The sequence below is a fragment of the Sus scrofa genome, chromosome 4, assembly GCF_000003025.6.
Source record: "Sus scrofa isolate TJ Tabasco breed Duroc chromosome 4, Sscrofa11.1, whole genome shotgun sequence".
NCBI lineage: Eukaryota > Metazoa > Chordata > Mammalia > Artiodactyla > Suidae > Sus > Sus scrofa.
This window is the reverse complement of record NC_010446.5, coordinates 91,587,321-91,612,163: the sequence shown is the minus strand read 5'-3', so window position 1 is coordinate 91,612,163 and position 24,843 is coordinate 91,587,321. Positions and strand designations below refer to the sequence as shown.

Genomic DNA, 24,843 nt, shown 5'->3' with positions numbered 1-24,843 from the left:
AAGAGAAAAGGGAAGCTTTTGACTTGGAATCTGAAGTACAGAGACAACAGAGATATAGACACATATATTTGATTTTTAGGAATGGGTTTGGAGGCTATTTATTTACACTGTATGAAAAACTGTAGCTTTCCAGAGATGCTGAATTGGGGAGGGGGTTGTCAAGGGCAACTACAGTCATCTGCCAAAGTTGCCACCTTCTTTTGACTTCAAAAAAGTGAGCTACTACTTCCTGAACCTCGATTCTAAATGCTCCTCCCACCAAACTGATCTCTTGGGGCAGAATGTGGGAAATGTTCCATAAATGAAATGTGTATTTGCTATACTGTGATAATATCTAAACTCTTTAGCCACGCAATGGAACTTCTCTAGGATTTGATCTCAACATTTCTGAGTTTTTCTCTTGCTGCTTCTCCTTATGTGACATACAAAACTCATGATTCTGTTGCCCTCGAATCATGAACACTCATGTTCTACCATGGTTTCCTTTTTTTTACATTAATGTATAGATGATTTACAATGTTGTGCCAATTTCTGCTGTACAGCAAAGTGACTCATTTATGCATTTTTATAAAACATTACTTTCCATCATGATCTGTCTCAAGAGATTATAAATCCCTGTGCTTGTTTGCATCTACCAACCTCAAAGTCCCAGTCCATTCCACTCCTTCCCCTTTCCCCCTTGGCAACTACTGGTCTTATTCTCCATGTCTGTGAGTCTGTTCTATTTTGTAAATAGGTTCATCTGTGCCATATTTTAGATTCCACATATAAGTGATATCATATACCATGGTTTTCTGTATTTTTCACTGTTTCTCCAATAAAATAACCCCCCACATCCTACAACTCTTAATATAGCACCCTATATATAGTATACAACTCTATATAAGCTTATTTAATTGGCCTAAATGCCTCACATTCCTTCAGAATTCAGTATTTTATGGCTTGAAATATTAAACCTGAGAGTTTTGTGCCTCAGGTATAATCTTGACATAGATGTATCCTCCAAACCCAGCAATAAAGAGCACCTGGACCCAGACTTCTGCTAGAAGTTCCACCCATGGGCCAGACATGGAAATTCCCTACCCAGCTAGTGGAAGTCTGCCTCTGGAGCTTTACCTGGCCTGGCTGAGGAACAGGTAGAATTTTAAGGCCTCCTGTAGGTTCTCTTTACGGTCCTCTGTATGCCCCAGCAGGTCTTCCCAGGCCTCTTTCAACTCCAACCGCTGCCTCTGCAGGTCATCAGTGGCATCTGGGTGGGACTCACTGAGCCGATTTGCTGTCTCCCCCAATATGTTCACCTAGGAGGTCAAGAGCTCTGGCAATCAGCATAGAGTCACAACTGAATCCTAGCCAAGCAAGAGTTCCAAGCCCAGGTGGTACTCCATCCTCAGGTATCAGTGAGGTACAAGAACACCTTGCTACTTTATAAAGTAGTGGCAACGCTTTTGGTATCCATGATCATTCCCTGGAGTAGTCAAACTTGACATGACCATACCTTTTCTTTTTAAGATGAGAAGGCTGTTGGGCAGGGTAGTTAAGTGCCTCTGTTGGCTGGTGGCAAGCACCTGATTTTTAATGGGAAAATCTTTCTAATACAGACATTTTTTTTGTGCTTCTTTTTGATCTTTGTGATAATGCAAGTTGTATGGTGCTTCTGATTTATTCCAGAATGTATTTGGCAAGCTCAAGAGTTCATTTTTTGGTCAGACTAGGATTAAGCTCATTCAATTCCTTGCTAAGGAAACTCTGCACTATACTTAGGCACAGGCCTGGTTATCCTAGGTATGGCCATTTCTTAGTTATCTTAGGCTGCTGGCCTTCAACTAACTTCTATAAGTTCAGGTCACTAGGAACTACTAAAGAGGTATCTGAATAGTAGGAGGTTCATTTCCAATATTTTTTCCCTCCATGTTATTGGTCCTGGGGCATTCCCTTTTAGTGGACTTGCCTCAAGGACAAGGTAAAAGAACAAGTGTGGAGTAAGACAAAGAGAACTATAAGGATAAGAGACTGGAAGATAAAATGGAGGAGTTCCAGTTGTGGCTCAGTGGTTAAAAAAAAAAAAAAAAAACTGACTAGGATCCATGAGGTTTCATCCCTAGTCTTGCTAAGAGAGTTAAGGATCCAGTGTTGCCATGAGCTGTGGTGTAGCTCACATCCCACACTGCTGTGGCTGTGGCAAAGGCTGGCAGCTGTGGCAACTCCAATTCAACCACTGGCCTGGGAATTTCCATATGCTGTGGTGTGACCCTAAAAAGAAAAAAAGAAAAAAGAAAGGAAGAAAGAGAAAGAAAGAAAGAAAAGAAAGAAGACAAAATGGGAAAAGAGGATGTTAATAGATATACATACATGTGAAGAGGGACGTGTTAGAAAAGCTTGAAAGCACATCTCACCTTTTCCCCCAGGGGTGTGAGGTCTCTCTCAAAGCCTTCATGCTGTCGCTGAAGAGCCTGAACACTGAACAGATCTGAGCCGGGGTCAGCAGCACTGAGGGCCTGGCACTTCTTCTCTATCTGCTCCTTTGTGTCATCTGCATCTCTGATGCATGAGAGTAAAGAGTTTAGGAGATAATGTAGGCTAGAGGCAGACCAGCTGGGTGCACAAGGAAGTCATCGCTGCCATCATCATCATTATTATCCATTTTAATGCATTAGAACTTAAGCTCATTTAATATTTAAAACAAGTATTTGAGCCCTAGTTACTATTATCAATCCCATTTTACATACGAGAAAACTGAAGCTTAAAGAGGCTAAATATTTTCTCACATTTATACCACTGCCAAATGGTGGAGCCTAAATTTGAACCAGGTGACCTGATGGCAAAGCCACATACCTAACTGTTATATTTCATGGCTTTCTATCTTTAGCCACTCTAAACAACCAGACGTGTCTGCATTTAAGTTTTCCCTTCTCTGAATATTCCAAAATATATTTATACACAGTAAAGATGTTTGGTTTTCATTGTATTTGTTTATTTGTTTGTTTGCTGACTTCGTTGTTGTGAGTGTTTCTTAGTATAGATAACAGATTTGGAAATCAGACATTTGAAAAAATGTTGAATCAACAGTACAGTCAGCCTGATGTCTGTTGTCCTCTACTGTCTATTTCTAATTCAGAAATATACTTAAATCTCTTGTTTCAACTTCAAGTTTCATTCATTATGATGAAAACATATATAGACTGCTAATTATGTACCAGGACCCATGCTTAAGTACTAGAAAATTGAGTTGGTTGTCTGGGAGTAGCCTATGCCAAGCGAGGGGTCTACTACTGAAGCACCTGATTTCCTGAAGCACCTTATCTCCATCTCCAGAATAAGGGTTAAACTAATGGCTATGGTTCTAACTATAGCCACTAGAATTGGTAGTTCTTGAGTGGGTTCTAGAGCAACACTGCTTTTTAGGGTTAAAATTCTCACCTGTGAAACATCTGGACAGCATGGGCACTGCCCAGCAACTGGCGCTGCTCCTCTGCAAGCCTCTGCAAAGACCCCCAGCGGGCATTCAACTCCTAAAAGAGGTAGACACAGACTTAAGCTCAGAGGTGTCTGAAGATGACATGGGTACATGGGTATTGTATTTTTATATTTCTTTTCTGATATGTCATTGAGAGTATACAGATATGCAACCAATTTCTGAATGTTAATCTTGTATCCTGCTAGTTTGCTGAATTCATTGATCAGTTGGAGTTTTTGTGTGGAGTCCTTAGGGTTTTCTATGTACAGTATCATTTCATCTGCATAGAGTAACAATTTTACCTCTTCTCTTCCAATTTGGACACCTTTTCTTTCTTTCGTTTGTCTTGATTGCTGTGGCTAGGACTTCAAGTACTATGTTGAATAAAAGTGATGAGAGCGGGCATCCTTGTCTTGTTCCAGATTTTAGTGGGAAGGCTTTCAGATTTTCTCCATTGAGTATTATACTGGCTGTGGGTTTATCATAAATGGCTTTTATTATGTTAAGGTATGTTCCCTCTATTACCCACTTTGGTAAGAGTTTTTATCATGAATGGATGTTGGATTTTGTCAAGTGCTTTTTATGTATCTATTGAGATGATCATGTGGTTTTTGACTTTTGTTTTGTTAATGTGGTGTTTTGATTTGCATATGTCAAGTCATATATTAGAAAAGGAATATAAAAATACATTACTTTTAAAAATCACATCCAAAAAAAGTAAATACCTAGGAATAAACCTGACCAAGGTGGTGAAAGACTTATATGCTGAGAACTATAAAAACATTAATCAAGGAAAGTAAAGAGGATTCAAAGAAATGGCAAGATAGTCCATGTTCCTGGATTGGAAAAATTAATATTGTTAAAATGGCCATACTACCCAAAGCAATCTACAGATTAAATGTAATCCCTATCAAATTACCCATGAAACTTTTCACAGAACTAGAACAATCCAAAAATTTATTTGGAACCATAAGAGACTGAGAATTGCCAAAGGAACCCTGAGGGAAAAAAAAACCAAGCAGGAGGCATAATTCTCCCAGACTTCAGACAATATTACAAAGCTACAAGACAGTGTGGTACTGGTACCAAAACAAACATACAGACCAATGGAACAGAATAGAGAACCCAGAAATAAACCCAGGCACCTATGGCCAACTAATCTTTGACAAAGGAGGCAAGAACATAAAATGGGAAAAAGACAGTCTCTTCAGAAAGTGATGCTGGAAAAACTGGACAGCCAAATGTAAATCGATTAAACTGGAACATACCCTCATACCACACACAAAAATAAACTCAAAATGGATGGAATGGGAGAAAATAGTTTCAAATGATGCAACTGAAAAGGGCTTAATCTCTAAAATATACAAACCACTTATACAACTCAATAGCCAAAAATCAACAAACCTATTGAAAAATGGGCAGAAGACCTGAAAAGACATTTCTTCAAAGAAGATATACAGATGGTCAACAGGCACATGAAATAAAGCTCAACATCACTAATTACTAGTGAAATACAAATCAAAACTACAAGGAGGTACCACTTCACATGAGTCAGAATGGCTGTCATTAACAAATCAATAAATAACAAATGCTGGTGAGGGTGTGGAGAAAAGGGAACTCTCCTTCGTTGTTGATGGGAACGTAAATTGGTACAACCATTATGGAAAACAGTACCTTAGGAAACTAAATATAGAACTACAATATGGCTCAGAAATCCCACTCCTGGGCATATATCTGGACAAAACTTTCATTGAAAAAGATACATGCACCCTTATGTTAACTGCAGCACTATTTGCAATAGCCAAGATATAGAAAGAACCAAAATGTCCATCAAAAGATGAATAAATTAAGAAGATGTTGTATATATATACAATGGAATACTACTCAGCCATAAAAAAGAATAAAATAATGCCATTTGCAGCAACCTGGATGGAACTAGAGACTCTCATACTAAGTGAAGTAAGTCAGAAAGAGAAAGACAAATACCATATGATAACACTTATATTCGGAATCTGGTATATGACACAGATGAACCTATCTATAGCAAAGAAACAAACTCATGGATATGGAGAACAGAGTTGTGGTTGCCAAGGAGGAGAGGGAAGGAATGGGATGAACTGGGAGTTTGGGGTTAGTAGATGCAAACTATTGCATTTGGAGTGGATAAGCAATGAGACCCTGCCTTATAGCACAGGGAACTGTATATAGTCACTTGTGATGGTACATGATGGAGGATAATGTGAGAAAAAGAATATATATATACAATTTTGTCACTTTGCTATATAGCAAAAAGGGACAGAACATTGTAAATCAACTATAACAAAAAATAAATAAATTTAAAAAAAGACTAGTGAGTTCCCTTCATGGCTCAGCAGTTAACGAACCCCACTAGGACCCTTGAGGATGCAGGTTTGATCCCTGGCCTCGCTCAGTGGGTTAAAGATGCAGCATTGCCATGAGCTGTGGTGTAGGTCACACAAGTGGCTCAGATCCTACATTGCTGTGGCTGTGGCAAAAGCTAGTGAGCAGTTGTAACTCTGATTTGACCCCTAGCCTAGGAACTTCCATATACCATAGGAGTAGACCTAAAAAGCGGAAAAAAAAAAAAAAGAGAGAGAGAGAGAGACTAGATAGGGCATAAATCATGGTTGCTTTCATGTTATCGAAAATGCACAGGTTTTTTTCTTACTCGGAGAGCTTGAACTTGGGCCTCTTTTATACTAATGCAGTTAAGAAAGGTGTTACTTTCCCGCCCAAACTGATGTTCCAGTGGGACCATCAACCTTAGTGCTGCAATTGATGTTAGCTCCCACAGAGGCTACGTTACAACCTCTGGAAAATGAGTGGAAAGCGTTGCCTTGATAGTTAGATACTATTACCTTTCTCTGTGAAAAATATAATACCTTTCTGCACCCTGAAATGACTAAACCAAGTAGCCTCTTGTAAAGAGTAAACAAATTGTTCTTACGAACATGACTTTTCACTCTTACCCATGCCGATCACCACAAAAAGAGGCAGATAATTCATCCTCACTGATTTATTACAACCCAGAGAGCTGGACTAAACATTCCATCAATTCATTAGATCTTCTGTGGAACCATAGGTCCAAATCTGAATCAGGTTTAGAATGTCTTCTCCCCCATCTCTATTACCCTATTCTTCCATCAGATTTTATCAGAGCCTATCTCTTCCAGGAAGCTTTCTTGATTAACTACTTCTCACTATCATAGCTCCTTTATCTGCATTTTATTTGTATTCATGTATGTGAACACTGAATTTCTTGGCGTGATGGCCAGAGAGATGGATATGTGTGGCAATTTAAGGATTTCAGATCAGTTAAAATGCATACATGGCTGGACTTTCGAGACTTGCCTTTGACCTTTCTTGTAGCTAGCTCCATGCTGCTATTACCTTCTGCACGTTCTAGCTGATATGAAGTTTAGTGTTTTTAAGTGAAACAAGACTCTCAAAACCCAATCTGGTAGTGAGAAAAAAAAAAAATGGAAGCAGCCTTAGTTACCTGCTGTATTTGAGTTCCTTCTGGGGTCAGAAGCCCTTCGAATAGAAGATCATCAGCCACCTTGTTGATATCCCTCAGCCGAGGCTCATTGGTTTTCAAATCCTGGGTGGGAAAAGTTATCCAAAGCAGTATAAATCCTTTTATCAAGAACCTTTCATACTTGCCTGCTCATCTCTGCCTGACTTGGCTACAGATTAAAACATATTGCTGGCCTTGCTTGCAATACACAAGCTACCCGCCTCCAATCTGCCACAAAGAGGAGTACCTTTAAGCTCCCTGATAGTTGCTGGCTATCAAAAATGTAACAAGAGAGTTATTATTTATCTAGAATATGAAGCACATTAATTTTCCTAGATGTCTTAAAAATCTCTCCCTGAATTAAACCATTCCATCAGAGGGGTCTCCATCTGAGCCATGTAATATTCTTTGCTGCCAATACAAACTCTTCCACCCCCTGTTGAATTTCATTGTCTGAGTTGCAATCTGCTTATATTAAGGTGTGTTGTAAGAAAACAGCTCTAGGAAACTTATCACCATGTCTATGGTGACGGTATTATTCATTTTGTTATACAATGGGCTTTCAAAGAGTCTTTTCATGGAAATTTTATTCTGGATATTCTTTTATAAAATTGTTTATAAAAGATATAAACCTTGTTTACCTTTATTTACCCTCTTCTTCACTTTTTCCTTTATTTTAGTTTTCTCTCTCTTGATAGATAGATAGAGATATAAAAGTATATATTCACATGTACTTTATCTATCTACCTATTTATAGCTATGTATAGCTTTGAATTCCATGTGTAAGGAAGGTATATGAAAAAGGAAAGAAGGAAGGAGTTTATACTCATTGCTAGTTAAGATAATAGAAAGAATCTGAGAGAATAAAGGAGAATGGAAAAAATCTTTAAAATTGTCTGGCAGCAACGTTAGGTTGTTCTTCCATCTTTCCACCACAACTCCTGCCCCACAATTAGACTTTACAAGATTTTCACAATACCCCATCTCAACCTGGATATCAGGAACACAGTACAATATAAATTGTGAAGATTAAGGCAAACAGCACTTCTAAGAGGAATGCAGAAGTGGCAAAGATGCAGGCTGCAAAGTTAGGGTGACTAGCTTCCTCTGCATTTTCCTTCCATCTCCAATACTCAGAGAAAGATCTGGACCATGGGACTCTCTTTAGCTTTGGGGTGGGGGGGAGGATATTTACCAAATCTGAAATTAAGGAGTTACTTAGGAGTTCATGTGGAATAAAAGGAAACCATGTCACCCTCAAAAAGCTGTTTGGAAGAGAAGGTTCCTCTTTCTCACCGTTTGGAACTCGTCAAACTTTTTCTGCAGCTCCCAAACATCATCTAATTCTACCCCAGTGTTTTCTGCCTTTTTCTCTCGGATCCAGTCCAGCATGTCTCCTGCCTCATAGGCCAGCAAAAACTCATTGTAACGTTGCAACAGACGACGTCTGCGTTCTTCTGCCCGATCTAGGAGGGAGTGGTACCTGGGTGGAGCAACGAAAGAAATGGGAAATGTGGAGTAAGAGATGGAGAAAATGCAGACGAGTAGAGGCATGGTGAGAAAGGGAGAGAAAAAAAAAAAGGACAGAAAGGAGAGGGAGGGCAAATTGAAAGGAGAATAATAAAGGGGAGGAGGCAATAAAGATAGAAGGCAAACTGCATGAAAAGCAGAGACAAACCCGGTGTTCCATTTAAAAACAATAAAAGTGTCAATGTTCCAATAATGTGACCAGCAACATCCCTCCCTCATTCTAGAGAAGTGAAAAATTTCACATTCCTATTGACAACCGGATATGAAATAGCCCAGTATGGTAAAGAAAGTTCATATGGAAGTCAGAAGACCTTTTGATATCTTTGAAAGAGTGATGGGCAGAAAGTCAGAAGATGTAACCCTATTAAGTGTTTGACCTCAGGCAAACGACTTAATGGTTCTGGGGTTCCTTTTCCTCTGTAAAAACTTAAGGATTTGAATTACCCTAAATTTACTTTCAGCTCTTAAAATCTGTGAATTTGCAAAGCATTTCTAATGCAACAGGCACAGAATCATGAGATGTGCCTGCGGCCAACAGGAAATGTTTGTTCAAACACTGCTCAGTTCTCCAGCCTCCAGAACTTACTGGTTCTCTATCTGTTCCTGGCGTTGGCTGATGTTTTCTGGTTCTTCTCGCCTCCGCTGAGGAAGCATAGGAAACTCATCGTGGGCAAGTTTCCTGACATAGTTAGCTGGCACAAAGCCCTGGTGATCATCAGCTTCCACTTTCCACCAGTCCTGAAGGAGAGCAAATCCCTTAGTTCTGAGAAAAGCCACAGACAAGAGATATTTTAACCCTCACAACCTAAGCCCGTAGACACAGGCATAGGCTGATGGCCCAGAGACGTACACCATGGCTTACAGGTGGCATATAATTTTTACGTAGTACAAAAGAGATAAATCATGAGGTGCAAGGACTGCAGGTATAAGCCTCTGAAATCAAGGAATCTGACATTTGATGTTAGACCCTTAACTTTGATGAGGTTTTCAAAAACCGATGGCCACTCTCCTAATGATGATGCACTTTGTCCACTAGGAATCCACCAAAAAACCACGGTGCCAGAACTGAACTAAGCTCCTTGTGGGTGGAACATCTGTGTATAGCAGTATTGCATAAGACCTTCTCCTTCCCATCTCTCTCCAGAGCCCCTAAAAATCATGTTATTGCCCTGAAATCCACCTGCATGAATGCTTTAAGTATCACCCCAATCTCCAAAGAATACTTTAGGAATGTTGCTATCCTAAGCACTCTGGAGTTAATTTCCATAGAGAATAATGTGGTGAAATGGAGAAGCCAGAGCAAGGAGGAAGGGGGACTGACACACAGCTTATTTGATAATGAAAATCCTTGTCTAGAAAAAAAAAATGCCTTGCCCTCAGAGTAACAATATCCCAAGCTCTCTTTTTCCCTTTGCAATCATTTTTGAAGCTTAAGTATTAGAATATAAAATAATTACTTGACACCCTTCAACTGTATCTAGTCTAGAATGTATCCCATCTATTAAGTTTGTAATGCTTATAAAAATTATAAATTTAAAGAGTCAAAAAAATTACTTGAGCTCTCATGAGAAATACATTTAAAATCGTAGACCATATTTTGTCACTATTCTCACAGACTAAAGAAACCCAAGTTGACTAAAGACTTCTGTTTAATCAGGTTTTTCCTACCCCCGGCCATTGTTGTTCCTTTACTGGGAACACTGGCACAGAAGAGGAACAAGCAAAGAGACAAGAAGAAAGAGTTTAATCCTGTAAATATGTTATAGAATCACCATGCCTGGCTTACATGTCTTTGTGTAATTACTTAAGATCTCTGAGTCCTCACTTTGGTAACTGTAAAAGTGGTAGTATAATCTCAACAGATGTGTGCAGTGTCCTATAAAATATTGGGAGGAAAGAGAATATAAAAAGTGATAGTTATTTAAGAGAGAGAGAGCAATAGACCCATGTATTAGCTGGCTAATATATGGGTATCTGGCAATGTTGGGAGAGTGGACATTGCAAGAGCCACCTTGTTAATGGGAAGCAAAGCAGAAGGCAAAGTTACCTCGTTGATGGAACTGAGCAGTATTAATATATCATCTTTCTTCATAGTGACTTCTCGGGGGCTGCGGGCCTCAAAGTCGTATAAGGCCATAACCCTCTCTTCTCGAGCATCAGCCTCCACTGGTGCAGCTTGTTGTTGCTGAGCAAAAATAGGACACAGAACATGCCAGTCAGCCATAGGAAATACCTCCCTGTACAGCCTACGCGTGGTGGCGTGTCCCTGGGCCCGACAGGAGAGAGGAGCCTCTGGCTGGGACTTCTTACACAGCTGCCAGTAACACAGCTGTGGCAGTATGCCATCTTCCGAGAGATTGCTCCATCTTAACTCTTCCCGGGGGACACTCAGGCTGGGGAATATGACCATAAAGTGAGCAAGTAAGAATGTAATTTGTCAAAAACATATTATAACACTCTAAGCCACCAGCTCTTAAGCAGGTAGTCAAGGATTATATGAATCAATGTTTCAGAAAATTGTCTGAGAAAGACCCACTATCTCTCATTACCTTCTCCATTCCCTGGGCCTCCACCAACAATCCTTCCAACCCTTAGGCCTTTAAAGTATTTTGTCAAGAAACCGTGGACTTTCTTGTTGTAGAGATGAGTGATCTACAGCATAGGTAAGGCCACAGAATTTTAAAAATTGAGAACATAAACTGAGATCAAATATCTTGCCTCTCTCTTTAGTAAGTAACCTGCCCCCCAAGGTACAGTCTTCTCTGATTTTCACTTTCCCCAAATATCATATCACTGAGAGGATGAACAAAATACAACCACTCCTTGAATTCCCTTGTACCACAGTGGGTTAAGGATCTGGCATTGTCCGTGCAGGGGTCGCTACTGTGGTACAGGTTTGAGCCCTAGCTTGGGGACCCCCACATGCTGTGGGTGCAACCTATATATATAACATAAAACAGAAATATAAAACCCCTCTTTATAAGTAATGACCCACACATCTTGGCGTTGAAGATGTCCTTCCCCTTACGAATCCCTCCGATTTTATATCCTTCAAATACTGTTTCATCATAGTTTAAAATACATAAATCCACCTGTTTTTGTGTAGGCACTCACTACGCAGCTTGAGGAAGGCAGAGCATGGAAGTTCTGTAAGTTTGCATTAACTTGACATAGCGAGTCTATGTCTTTCTTACTCCAAGTGGATGAATTTAGAACCTCTCATAAAGCATTTATTAAAGGTGAGAAGCATTCCTCTTTTCCTTCCACTACATACAGGAGACACTTATATCATTGAGTGGATTCCAGCTTCCATCACTCTTCAGGACACTTATTTTCACCTTGCAGTCTAGCCATTCACACATTCTCAGCCCTTTGCATTTCCCATTTCCCAAATACACTTGATTATTTTGTGCTTTGGAACATTTGTTCTCAGAGCTTATTCACTAGAAAAGCCCTTCTCCTTATCTGCATCATAAACCACTCCACTGCTTAACTCATTTCAAGAGAATTAAACATTGTTTTCTCTTTTTCCTGTTTGGATATATATTATATGCAGTTACTTGTTAAAATTTCTTACCTAATATACTGATTTCTTTCATGTTAGGATTATTTTGTACTCATGCTTGCACATGTTAGATATTTAATAAGTGCTGGTATTTAAAAAAAAAACTAAGGAAAGAAGGAAAGAAATCAGGAAGGACTATAAGAAGGAGAGATGCAAATAAAAGAAGTAAGAAAAAAATAACTAAGAAAAGGAGAATGTAAATATGAAAGAAAAAAGGAAAGAAAAGATTAATATATCAATGAACAAATGATAAAACTTACTGAGAAATTCTTATAAACTAAATCTCAGTTTATGCTACAAAGATGCTACAGTGCCTGCCATAAAGATCTTGGTACTTAGTGTTGTTTGTTTTTTTGTTTGTTTGTTTGTTTGTTTTGTAACTGCTTCCTGGACTGTATTAAGTAAAAACCGGTAATAAAGAGAATTCCTTAATTCCCTTTTCTCTGTGGTGAGGAATATGATTCTTGTCATACCTAAGCCCTTCTTACCTGGCAGGCTTCTGCCTGATCTCGAAGAGCTTGAATACTGTTTCCAAATGCCTTGAGATCCACTAGAAAGGCCTCATGCTTCTTCAGAAGAGCCTGGATTTGTCAATGGGAAGATCATCAGAAGCAAATACAGGAAGAACACTAACCATAATTACTGCTTTGTGTTACACTGGTTGTCCTAATTCCTGGAAAGGGGTACTCTCCATCTATGATACATTTCTTAAATCTAAATTTGCAAGTGTCAAGAAAAGAGGAGTTAAATGAACAACTTCAATATATTTGCTTAAATCAAAGTTGAATGAATGAAATCAAAACTGTACAAGCATTTTATCAACACACATCATAGCTAAAAGAAGATGCTAATGATAACACTATTTTGTAGAATTAAATGTTAGCATAATTTTGATGGCCATGTTAGGTATTTCTAGTGCCTAGGGGTTGTGAAATCCTGTACTGGCTGATCATAGGACAATGAAAAAAAACAAAAAACAAAAGAATGGATAGAAAGTGTAATTATAACCTTTGCAGTTCTTGCCCCAACATATCTGCCTGATTTTATTATAATAAAGTAATTAAGGAGCCTATATTTTAAAGCCATAGTTGGTTTGTGAAATCCCAAGTTTAGTCTGGGAAGTTTAGGATGGGATGAAGATAGGCGTGGATGCATGGTCATGAGTTTTTGAATTTAGATACATCTCTAAGAATTATCAATCTCTATGGGGTTAGGAAAATGTGATGCATTTTTTGGAATTTCTGTTAACTTAGGTTATCTCAGCAAAAGAAGACCAAAGATTATCACTCTGGAAACCTGAAATAATCAAGCAACACCTGGGGCTGTCACACAGTCTAATTTGGTACTAATTTGGCACTAGTTTGGTGAGAACTAGACAATGTCCCTCCTTGTGCCCATCTTACCCCAGCTGCTTCTTCATCAGCCCCATAGTTAGTGTTATCTACAATAGGCTCCTTCTCTCTAATCCATGCTTCTGCTTCATGCAGGTCAGCTAGGTACTGCTGGAACTGGACATTGGCTTCAAGTGCATTCTGCCGTCTAGCAGCTCGAGCCTGGAGAGATTCCATATTCTCATTCAAACTCTTGATCCTAGAAGCCACATCTTCTGCTGCAAAGTGTCCTATTAAGCAGTTATAGAAAACAGGAGTATTACCCTCATTGATGTCCATTATACTTTAGCCCTTTGGGTGAACTGGGGAAGAATGTAAGGCATGAGATTTGATGCTGCATGTAGTCAATGTGACCTTCCACCTGAATTCCTGGGAGTTGGAATGTCATACATGAGATTAAGCATAGATAGGTGCTAATGGAAGATAGGTATGTATGCATGGTGGTGAACTGGATGGTATAGCCTGTGAAAACAAAATACCTATTTGCAAGTACTTCTCAGAGTTCTAAAAACATGTATTCTCTAGCCTAAACAGGAAGTTTAGCAGATTTTCATTTCTGCCCATAAAGGACTTACGAATACAGGAATTGCTCCCTCACCTTAAACAACTAGAAAACAGGACAGACCATAAGATACAATGGATTTTCCAGACAGTAGGCAGAGGAGTGTGACTCCTGAGACAAGGGAAAGAAATGAGATATACCTTAAGATTGCCACAGCTTATGCCCAGGGCAGTTTCTAGATTATAGTGCTGGGAGTGCTAACCCCAACAGAACTAACATCCAAACCAAGTCCAGGAAATGGAGATCAGAACTAGGGGAAGACAAGACAGCTAGAGCTTGCGGAGCAGGTTTCTGAAGATGGGAGACTAAGAAAGCGAGAGACTTCGAGACTATATAAAATAAGACATATAAAGAAACAGTACTGTTTATTATAATAGACCATAAGTCATTAGGAACCTAAGACATGTCTTCATAGGCTTTGAAGTTCGCATGTGGGAAAAGGATTTGCTTTTTTTACGGGACTTCATAAGTTAAATTCTGAATTCTGCAACTTCAGTAGAACATGTTGATTATTAAGGTAAATATATTTTAATAATTTTGACTGTACAAAAAAATAGACATGCCTAGCTCATAAGATAAGGAGGTTCCTATTATTAGGACTATACAAACAATCTTATATAGTCATCTGTCAGAAATGCCAAAGGGAAATTTCTATATTGGATGGAAAGGGGGATTGGATACTTTTAAATTCCCTTGAAGACCTAAAACTAAACAAACTTCTTCCCATAAGTCTGGCATCGTGATGATTGGTCAATTCAAATCACACATACCTTCCTCTACCATTTTGTTTCCCCTCCATGTTATCTCTTGGATGCGTGGCTCATGGTTGGCAATATCTGCCTGGATGACTTGGTGTCTGCTCAAAAACTTCTTGGCAGCAATAAGGTCCTTGCCTAGAGAGAAAAATAATTTCAAGGTCACTTTTCTAGTGTACAGAATAAGAGGCTACTGTACTTCTTCTTAACTCTTGGGCATATACATTCTTCCCTTTGAGGTTCTAATCATTACATGGGCTTCCTGAAATGTATACTGTTGGTCTGAATTATCTCTGCTCAGCTTTGTTCTTTGCTTTGGCTTCTTGTACTAAGAAAACTCATTATTCTACAAAATATGATGAATAAATCACTATTCTCTTTGGATGACAGGTGGAAAGGCAAGTAACCCTTTAGCTCAAACTTCCAAGATCATGCAATCAATTTTCCTTTAGCATATTGTAGTGTAAAAAGCAGGATATTCCACTTACTAATTTCCATGGGTGTCAGCAAGTTATGAAATCCTTTAAACCTAGATTCTTTCACCATAAAAATGGCCCAGTGTTATCTGTTTTGTAGTTTTCTTTGTAGGGATTAGAAATAACATAGAAAGTACCTCACTCTATGCTTAACATTAACTAACACCTAATAAATACTATGTACTGTTAATTTCCTCCTTTTTCTAGGTCCCCAGTTGCAGCAGTCTACCTCATTCTCCCTGTTTTCCATCTTTGCTTCACCCCTTTTCCCCCCAAAGTTTTATTCCCTATACTTCACATTAATGTCTCATCAGAAACACTCTATGACCATTTATCCTCCAAAGAGATCTTTTGCCTTCTAGGATGTTTTCCCCAATTAGTCCCTCCACTGTCATCACTGCCAAGCCTCTCATGTATATTAAGATGTACCCATACATGTATGTTAAGGTACATGTATATTAAGTTTGTATTATATTTATGCACACATTTTCCTGTATTTCAGTGCAAGTGTCCTGGCGCTAACAATGTTGAGCTGACAGGAAAGGAAAATATGTATTTATCTGCTGCTTCACCTCTTTTCCTTGTAGTAGCCCATATAAATCCTTTCAGTAGTTCCCCTTATAAAAGGCAGCCACTGTCAATACAGACAAAAATACGTGGTACATAAATGCTAATTGTGACTGCTGAGCCAAAGAACCTGACAATAACTTAAATTTGAGCAAGTAGCAAAAAGCTGGTCACTTTAGTTTTTCCCAGAGGCCTTAAATTCATGGCACAGTTCATGACTGGTTTTAGGAGGTAAACTTCTCAGTGTGAATTTTGGTAAAAAATCTTCTTTTGGAAGGCTGGAAAAAGCTCGTGAGTGTAAAGGGAAAGAGTTAAAGGCAAACTTCACGCATGCGCACAGATCTCTCAAAATGGGCTGACCTCGGTCTTCTCCTATAGCTCCTCCTGCTCTGTTCTACTAACCAAGGTAGGTGGAAGCCGCTGAGGGTTCCGTCTCTTGGATCCAGGCCTCCTCGTCCTCTGTGTCTCTGCAGATCCATAGCAGCATGAATTGGTCATTGAGTTTATTCTTCCGGAAGCTCAGCGGCTCCTTCAGTTCTTCAAACCTGGACACCAGTGACTCCTGCCTTGCCCGTAATTCCCCAGCATTGGGATGGCCTATTTCTTCAAAATGTGCCGCCAGGTCTTTGAGGGTGTCCGCTTGATCCTGAGGAAGAAATAGACTGGGTGTCAGAAAATCCTATCCTTCTGTAAAAAAAGGACGAGAGTTTGGCAGGGGGAGGAGAGAAAGGGGCATGAGGATCATCATCCCCCCCCCATATACTGTGTTTAAACTTATCAAATCAGTGAAATGGAATGGAAGGAGTTGCTATTCTGAGAACCAATGCATCAGGCTAAAAGCTATTTATCGGAAACTAGTGCTGGAACCACATTTTAGAAAGAAGAAGATAGTAGCTATTTATAGGATATTCCATAGAACTAAAAGAAATGTAGAATTACAAAACCTTAATTTGGGGGGAATGTTGATAAGTGGGCCCCCCCCCCCAAGGAAAACAGCAGGGGGCTTTTTCTAACTCAGTTCCTTTTCCAACCTCTTTGGCTCTATAAAATGAGCTATAGTTGTAAATAACATGGAAACTTCTGAGGCTTAAGTTTGTTGCATAACAGGAACAATGCCTATGAGATGAAACATGATGTTACAAAAATAAATGTCAGAACCTCAGAAAGGGAAATTCAAAGGCCTTACTTTGAACACTAGCAGTTGTATGAATTTAAGTAAATCACTGTTCATACTGTGTCCTATGTGAGAAAGGAGGAAAACAGAAACAGAAGTTTGAAGGATCGTCCTAGAAATAAAATTTTAATTGTAGTACTATGGGGTAAAACAGATAAGAGAGAGTCATTTCATCTGTGTTAATAAGCTCAACTACAAATGTGCCAGCAGTGGCACAGTACACAGGAGTTTTGCCTCTCTGTTTGTTTTGTTTGTTAGGGGTGATAAGTGTTCTTCAAGAAATAAATGAACAGCAGGTATTGACTTTACTTATTCTATTTTGTCATCCAGTGCTCACCCTACGTAGGGTTTGATCTAATCTCGTCTTATTTTGGAACAAACCATTGACCATATAAATAGCTTTTTTTTTTTTTTTTTTTTTTTTTTTTTTGTCTTTTTGCCTTTTCTAGGGCTACTCCCACAGCATATGGAGGTTCCCAGGCTAGGGATCTAATCGGAGCTGTAGCCACCAGCCTACGCCAGAGCCACAACAACACCAGATCCGAGCCGTGTCTGTGACCTATACCATAGCTCACCGCAACGCCGGGTCCTTAACCCACTGAGCAAGGCCAGGGATGGAACCCGCACCCTCATGGTTCCTAGTCATATTAATTAACCACTGCACCACAACGGGACCTCCCATAAATAGCTTCTTAAAACATATACTCTATTCTCCATAAAGAATTAAAAGTTCCATAAAGAGTTAAAATTAAAATTTCCTACTAGCCATCTGTTCTCATCTCTTAGGACATTTTAACTTTGAAAAAAATCATTGTGTAATAGAGTGATTTTAAAACATAATAGTTGTCATCATGATTATGGTTCCATTGTACTATCTGAAAACTAATGTAGTGTAAGATACCTTAGACTAAAGAAATGGACTTGGCTGCTAGTCAGTGGCCTTTTCCTTTTAGGAAAATTGTTCACCTGTTTGATATTAGTTTCCTCATCTGTATAATGAGGACTTTGGGTGAGGGAATATTTATGATATTTTCCAACTTTAATATTTCATATCTAGAATTTCTTTTGCAAGCGTGATATCTTAGCCATTACTCCAACTAGGAGAACCCTGATGTTTTATTGGATGCCCTAACATTCCGAAATAGGGTTACATACTCCTATTTATTACATGTTTATACATACTGTTCTTTGTACGTTTTTATTTACTTTTAACCAAATCTTATCTTTTTCTTCCTTTAAAAATCTGTCCCAAGCTCTATTCCCTATGTTGATTTCAAAGCTATCTTTATGTGGTTTTCCTAACTCTAACCTTTTTCTTCAAGCTCCATCAAGCCATAACTAAAATTATATGTGTCTGGGTTTGTTTGTTTATTTATTTACTGTTTTCTGTAGATTATTCTGTCTTTTCCATTTAAGTAAGAGTGACCAAAGAGCAGACACCATAAAAGTGTATTTTAACAGGACAAATCAGTAGGAATTTCTAGGGAACAACAGAATCATTTATAAATACAAGCTAGGATTCCCAGCATGAGAAACTGAATCACCTAGAATTGAATTTCTACTAAGTTCTCCAGAAACTCATATACAGTATCTATACTCCAGAAACTTATTGGATAAATTTATTTAAAGTAACAGTCTTGTGGGATTTCAGGGGGATAACCCTAAAACTAAGAGCCTAAAGATTTGCATCCTACTCCTGCCTCTACTGTTAAATTTTCTCTGTGACATTGGGGGAGTTGCTTTAATTCTCTGTGTTTCATTTTTTTTTTTAACTAAAAAAGGATAGGATTAAAAGTAGTTTTAAGCTTTGAATTATAGAATGCTATAACAGAAAGAGGCAGATTTATCCAAACTCTCAGTTTATAGGTGAGGATACAGATGTGTGAAAAGTTGAAAAGATACACCAAAAATTCCATAACTAGTAAGTAACTGGTAATAAGGCTATGTATAAAACCTAGGTTTCTGAGAGTACAGTGTTACATTTAGAAGTGTCAATAAAGTCTTATATCAGTTGTGAGGTTCTGAAAAAAGACATCAGGCACTCAGAAGGATGGCTGGATTAAAGGTGATTTTGGAAAGAGGTAGTTGACCAACTAAAAGTTTTGAATTCTTACCTTTGGTTTCCTGCTCTCTTTTTCTTTTAATAATAATTACTTAGTATTAGTGTGCTCAGAGCATACACACAGGAGCTGTGGCCTACAACTGGCCAAAGAGCTGGCAACAAACCTGACGAGCAGCCACAGCGGACTCCAGGAGTTGGTGTTTCCTGCGTAGATTCTGTATATCTGCCAGGCCTTTCCCATAATCCTCAGAGAAAGCCTGCCACTTCACCTCCTCCAGCCAGCGCTGCAAGTCTTCTGCATTATTTTCAAATTGCAGCAGCCTGTTAGCTTCATACAACTGGGTTCCTAGAGAAGACATCAGGTATAAAACAGGTATCATAACAGATCCCCATCACACACTAACATATATTACATCAGGTTAGGAAGCAATATAATATTTTGATATTCCAATGGGGAAAAAATATGTTTCACAGATGATTATACAAGAAATCACCATAAATGTGTAGAATTTGGATGGTATATGTTTTTGAATATAGTAGTTTTCTCAAAGCAAAGAGAAACAATATATTTATTTCCTGTTGAGGAATAGTGTTTCTATGTTAGAGTTTAACAATCTTGGTATTTTCATGCCATTTGTTACTCTCTATGGAGACCTCCTTATCAAAGGGATTAAAACACAAACACTGCATTTTGCAAGAGGAGTATAAAATGGGCTTGGTTCAATTTGAAATTTTGAAGTATCTTTTCATAAATCTCTTTCTCAGAACCTTGCTAGCCATCCCCCTTAGTGCCTGTCCTTCATCACAAACCAGATCCTACAGTTTTATCCTCCAGAAAATATCTTGATTATCCACATCATTCACAGCTAAATTCTTAATTCTGTGCTCTTACAACAGTTATTTGCATTATGTCTGTGAAGCAATTACTATATTCCTTGATGGTGTGGAGTAGCAGCATTTTCTTATTGTTACTATCAAGTTAGATTTTTTTTCCTAAACCAAAAATCAAGATGACATCCAACAAAATCAGTATGATAAATCTCTTCTATAACCAAGGCAGAATCATGTCTATAGTAGAGGTTTATAACAAGGGGGATACTGACAGAGGAACTTCATTATTTGTGTTAATTATGACAATTAATTTTCCAAAGTGAGAGGGGAAATTAAAAGTAAGTAGAAGCAATTCAAGCAAACCTGGGAGAACTTTTGAAGAGTTTACAACAGAGCCTGAACATGCTCACATAGGTAAAAAAAAAGCTACAAGTAATCAAGCCCTATTTATAAGAATAAAATATCATGGGAGCATCCCATGTGGCACTGACAGTCTTATAATGTCTAATTGAATAACCTGGATCATAATATCGTGTCTCATCTACAGAACCAAAATACGTAAAATATAATTTAAGGACACTAGTTTTAAGAAAACAATCAATGTTGAATTCATGGTATCTAGGTATTCAAGAGAAATTTAAAAAGTGGGAGAAAAGTGAAGAAAACAAAAGTAATTTCAGTTGAAAAGACCAGACATGAAGAAAACACAGGGTAAAAAATTTAAGTTGAATTTCAAAACTTCTTGACCAATAGAGGAAAACAAAGGGAGGTAAATGAATATCATCCCTGCACACAGAGGTCACTGAGTAAACTTGAGGTGGTGTTTTTCAGAATTTAGGGATTAGTTTTTCAACAAAACGCTGCTTCTAACCTTTCTGTGCTGTAGCCTCCAGCAGCTCCCTCCAGAGGCTGTCAATGTCACTCAATCGAGCAGCCACACGCTCAGAGGCATAGTGATTATTCTCTATCATCTCCTGGCCAGTTTGCTTTAGGTTATCGAGTAGGATCTTATTAGCTGCTAATTCCTCTTCAAAGACTTGCTGCTTTTGAACCTGGCTCTTCAAGTTCTGTGTATCCTGAAACAAAAAAAAAAAAAAAAAAAAAAAAAAAAAAGGAAAGAAAACCATTACTTGAAGAATGAGAGGCAAGTCAGAAAGAGAAAGTCAAATACCATATGATGACATTTATAGGTGGAATCTAATATATGACATAACTGGATATATCTATGAAACAGAAACAGATGCACAGACATAGAGGACAAAATTGTGGTTGCCGAGAGGGAGGAGTTCAGGGGAAGGCTGGAGTGGAAGGTTGGGTTTAGCAAATGTAAGCTATAATACACGGAGGGGATAATCAACAAGAAAACTACTGCATAGCACAGAGAAGTATATTCAAGGGTCTATGATAAACCATAACAGAAAATAATATTAAAAATATAAATGTATATATGAATCATTTTGTTGTAGAGCAGAAGTTAACACAACACTTTAAATCAACAATACTTCAACTTAAACATTTTTCATTAAAAAAAAAGAATGAGAGGAAGACATTTTGAGCATAAGGATTTCTTTTTACTATAAACCTAACTGAACTAAGAAGAAGATATAAGGGAGAACAGTTCTAGTTCAAGAATAGAGCCAGAGGATGCTTAAGAAACTATGTGACCAATCCCTCCTTCTATACAAATGGCAGCCATGACTAATCAATCCCTGGATATGATCTGAAGAATCCCTGGGTATGATCTAAATATGATCTGGATATGATCTGATGAATCCCTGGATATGATCTGAAGATCATTTTAAATATGACACCCCATGCAAGCATTAACAATCCATCAGAACTGTCATGAAAGATATAGATTATTTTCCATCCCTGTCCTAGTACATGAACCAACCATCCTTTTGTCCTAAGGCATGAACCAGTAATATGAACCATCCATCTGTATAGAGAATATCTGCTTACACTATATACACTGCAACTATAACTCCTCTGGAGAACATGAGCACATAATGTTGAGTTTTATAGAACGAAGGATACATATAAGATGCCCAAACTTCTATAAAAGTATAAGAACAAAAGGATGAGAGGTATACATCTAAGAGGTATACATTTATTAAATGATATCTAGAAAGTAAATACTGTGAATAGATACTGGCCTAGAGATCAAGAGACTAATTCTAGATGATTATAAATGCAAAAATTTGTGAGTATATATATGTGTGTATGATAGTTTATATTATGAGTGAAAAAAAAATGTGTTTTATACAACCCCAAGGTAATGAAACCTTGAAAGATAATTCAGGAATTTTTTAAAGTTACACAAACTAAAACAGGAGAAGAAGAGAATTCAAGCCAATTTTTCACCCTCTCCAGGAAAGAATTCATGCTTTTAACTCCTACATTAAACTGCCTCCTAAATAATTGACTAACAATTCAGATCCACGATTTCTTCATCTGTAACATAAGGAGTTGTTCCTTTCCAACTACAAAACTGTGTAAGTCTATACTATACCCAACCCTTAGGTTACTTTTGAGTTCCAAGTAGCTTGAATGTACACTAAGATTAGACACAACAGGAGTTCCCATTATGACTCAGTGGGCTATGAACCAGACTAGCATCCATGAGGATGTTGATTTGATCCCTGCCCTCACTCAGTGAGTTAAGGGTCTGGCATTGCTGTGAGCTATAATGTAGGTCACAGATGTGGTGGCTCAGATCTGGCATCGCTGTGGCTGTAGCGTAGGCTGGGAGCTACAGCTCTGATTCAGCCCCTAGCCTGGGAACTTCCATATATCACAGGTGCAGGCCTGAAAAGAAAAAAAAAAATAGACACAATATTTTCCTCCTGTAAGGGTGTAGAGGGGAGCAGGAGATAAATAGCTAAATAAGGAGCAGTTCCTCCTTTCCCCCATTCTACTAAGGACCACTGGAAACTGTGTTGGAGAAAAGGGGTGATGAGAAACAGGATGTAGGAAAACCAGAAACTAGACTCTTAGCTAAATATATAGCCTTGGAGGAGTCACTGCCCTTCTCTGAGACTCTGACTCCTCATCTATGAAATGAGGCTCACCAGATGAATAATACTGTCCTTTCAGTTCCAAGATTTTAATTCCATGAAATTAAATCCCGATGAGTATGTCTAGGGTCTGCAAATCCTGCCTACCTTATAATCTTCATCATCTGCCAACTTTTTCTTCTTGTTGATCCAGTTCTTTAGGTCATCTGAGTCCTGATACAGTTGCTGCAGAAGAAAGGAATCCTCCAGCAATTTGCGTCGAGTGGCAGCCCTTTTACGTAAAGCATCCTGTCGGGCCAACAGCTGCAAAAAAAAAAAAAAAAAAAAAAAAAAAAAAAAAAAAGACATAAGCAAACTTTATCAGGAATATCAAATATGGATACATGAGATACATGAGATTCACTAGTACCTTGGTCATCATGTTCCAACATTTCCCTTGATCCCAGTGCACAGGCAGCTACACATCTGGGACCTTGGACATACCTCATCCCGGATAGCAGCAATGTTCTTTGAATCATAGTGATGATCATCAATCAGTTTGGTTGCAGTCTCATCTAAGGTCTGAAAAGAAAAAAAGTGGTTTTTGCTTACTAACCACTGAGTAAGTGGCCACAGTTTGGCTAGCCATTTAAAGAGGAAGCATGACAATGTAGGAAGAGGAAAAGTTTCAGAATCAGATGGTCTGGGTCCTACTTCTGATTCCGGTTACAAATTGTATTTTCAAATGTATATCTCAGGCAGGCTAATTACCTTCTCCATGCCACAATATATTTAAAATCTAGGTTACAGTAAATGAATGCTGATGTCGCTACAAGGTGAATATTTGATCTATTCTTAAATTTTTAAGAGGGAGCACTAGTGGTATAGCCATGTCCAATGGCCAGTCTCAATCAGTCTATTGTCTTTCTATCAATCTGTCTATCCTTCCATCTTATATCATGTACACTTACGTCTATACCTACATCTCTAGCTACGTGGGGTATGGAGTCAGAAATTACAGAGATGAATTTTCACTCATATTCATTCATGAACTCCCAGGATTACTAGATCTCAGGATGGATTAATTGCTTGGGACTAGGAAAATGATCTAAAATAAATGATAGTGTTTTGTAAACAATAATTTATTTTACACTGTTACTTTTACCCATGAGGATCAAGCATATGGATAAGTAAGGGACCATGTTAAGCTCCGTATTTACTGAAGGTTAACAGAGAAGACTTAAAATTTTATTGTTGTTTTTGTTGCTGGTGGTGGTGGCACATATGCCTGAGCATGAGGTTAAAGCCAACACTGTCTTAGGACACAACCAAAGACACACAGTATTCTGAACAAATAAAGCCTTCCTCACACTTCTTTGAAACTTTCTTATGTTTTAACCGGTTTCTAGGACATTGTTAACTTAAAATTCACAGGAAAACTGTAGTAGTATCAAGTGAGAAACACATAAATGAAGATATGCAGGAAAAAAAATAGATACTACTTAGGTATCATCAAAGAGGTTATGGCTTAGCAGCTTACAAACCCAACTAGTATCCGTGAGGATGTGGGTTCTATCCCCAGCCTTGCTCAGTGTGTTAAGGATCTGACATTGTTGCTGTGAGTCGTGGTGTAGGTTGAAGATACGGCTCCATGCAGCTCAGATCTCACTTTGCTGTGGCTGGGGTGTAGGCTGGCAGCTATAGCTCTGATTGACCCCTAGCCAGGGAAATTCTATATGCTGCAGATGCAGCCCTAAAAAAGCAAAAAAGCAAGAAAGCAAACAAACAACAAAAAAACATAAATATGCTTTTTAGAATAAGAAATAGTGTGATAAAAATGAGTATTTTTCTGGATATTTTCTCTTTTAAGAACCACCCTCCTGTTAACTGTATGATAGTTATGGGTAATTCTAAGGATTGATACTGTAGGAGATGCTACATA

At 38.3% G+C, this 24,843-nt stretch overlaps 1 protein-coding gene across 1 annotated transcript in view; it reads right to left on the bottom strand.

Moving 5' to 3' along the window:
* SPTA1 (spectrin alpha, erythrocytic 1) overlaps positions 1-24,843 on the bottom strand; it is a 66,588-nt gene that overhangs the window by 27,894 nt on the left and 13,851 nt on the right. The window contains exons 13-27 of the mRNA XM_005663219.3: positions 23,406-23,483; positions 23,070-23,225; positions 20,777-20,981; positions 19,239-19,420; positions 16,241-16,484; positions 14,811-14,933; positions 13,491-13,708; positions 12,576-12,668; positions 10,570-10,707; positions 9,109-9,260; positions 8,289-8,475; positions 6,975-7,076; positions 3,418-3,509; positions 2,394-2,538; positions 1,117-1,298 (exon numbers count right to left, since the gene is read on the bottom strand). Coding sequence (XP_005663276.2) covers positions 1,117-1,298; positions 2,394-2,538; positions 3,418-3,509; positions 6,975-7,076; positions 8,289-8,475; positions 9,109-9,260; positions 10,570-10,707; positions 12,576-12,668; positions 13,491-13,708; positions 14,811-14,933; positions 16,241-16,484; positions 19,239-19,420; positions 20,777-20,981; positions 23,070-23,225; positions 23,406-23,483 — 2,297 coding nt within the window. The remainder of the gene's footprint in view (positions 1-1,116; positions 1,299-2,393; positions 2,539-3,417; positions 3,510-6,974; positions 7,077-8,288; positions 8,476-9,108; positions 9,261-10,569; positions 10,708-12,575; positions 12,669-13,490; positions 13,709-14,810; positions 14,934-16,240; positions 16,485-19,238; positions 19,421-20,776; positions 20,982-23,069; positions 23,226-23,405; positions 23,484-24,843) is intronic.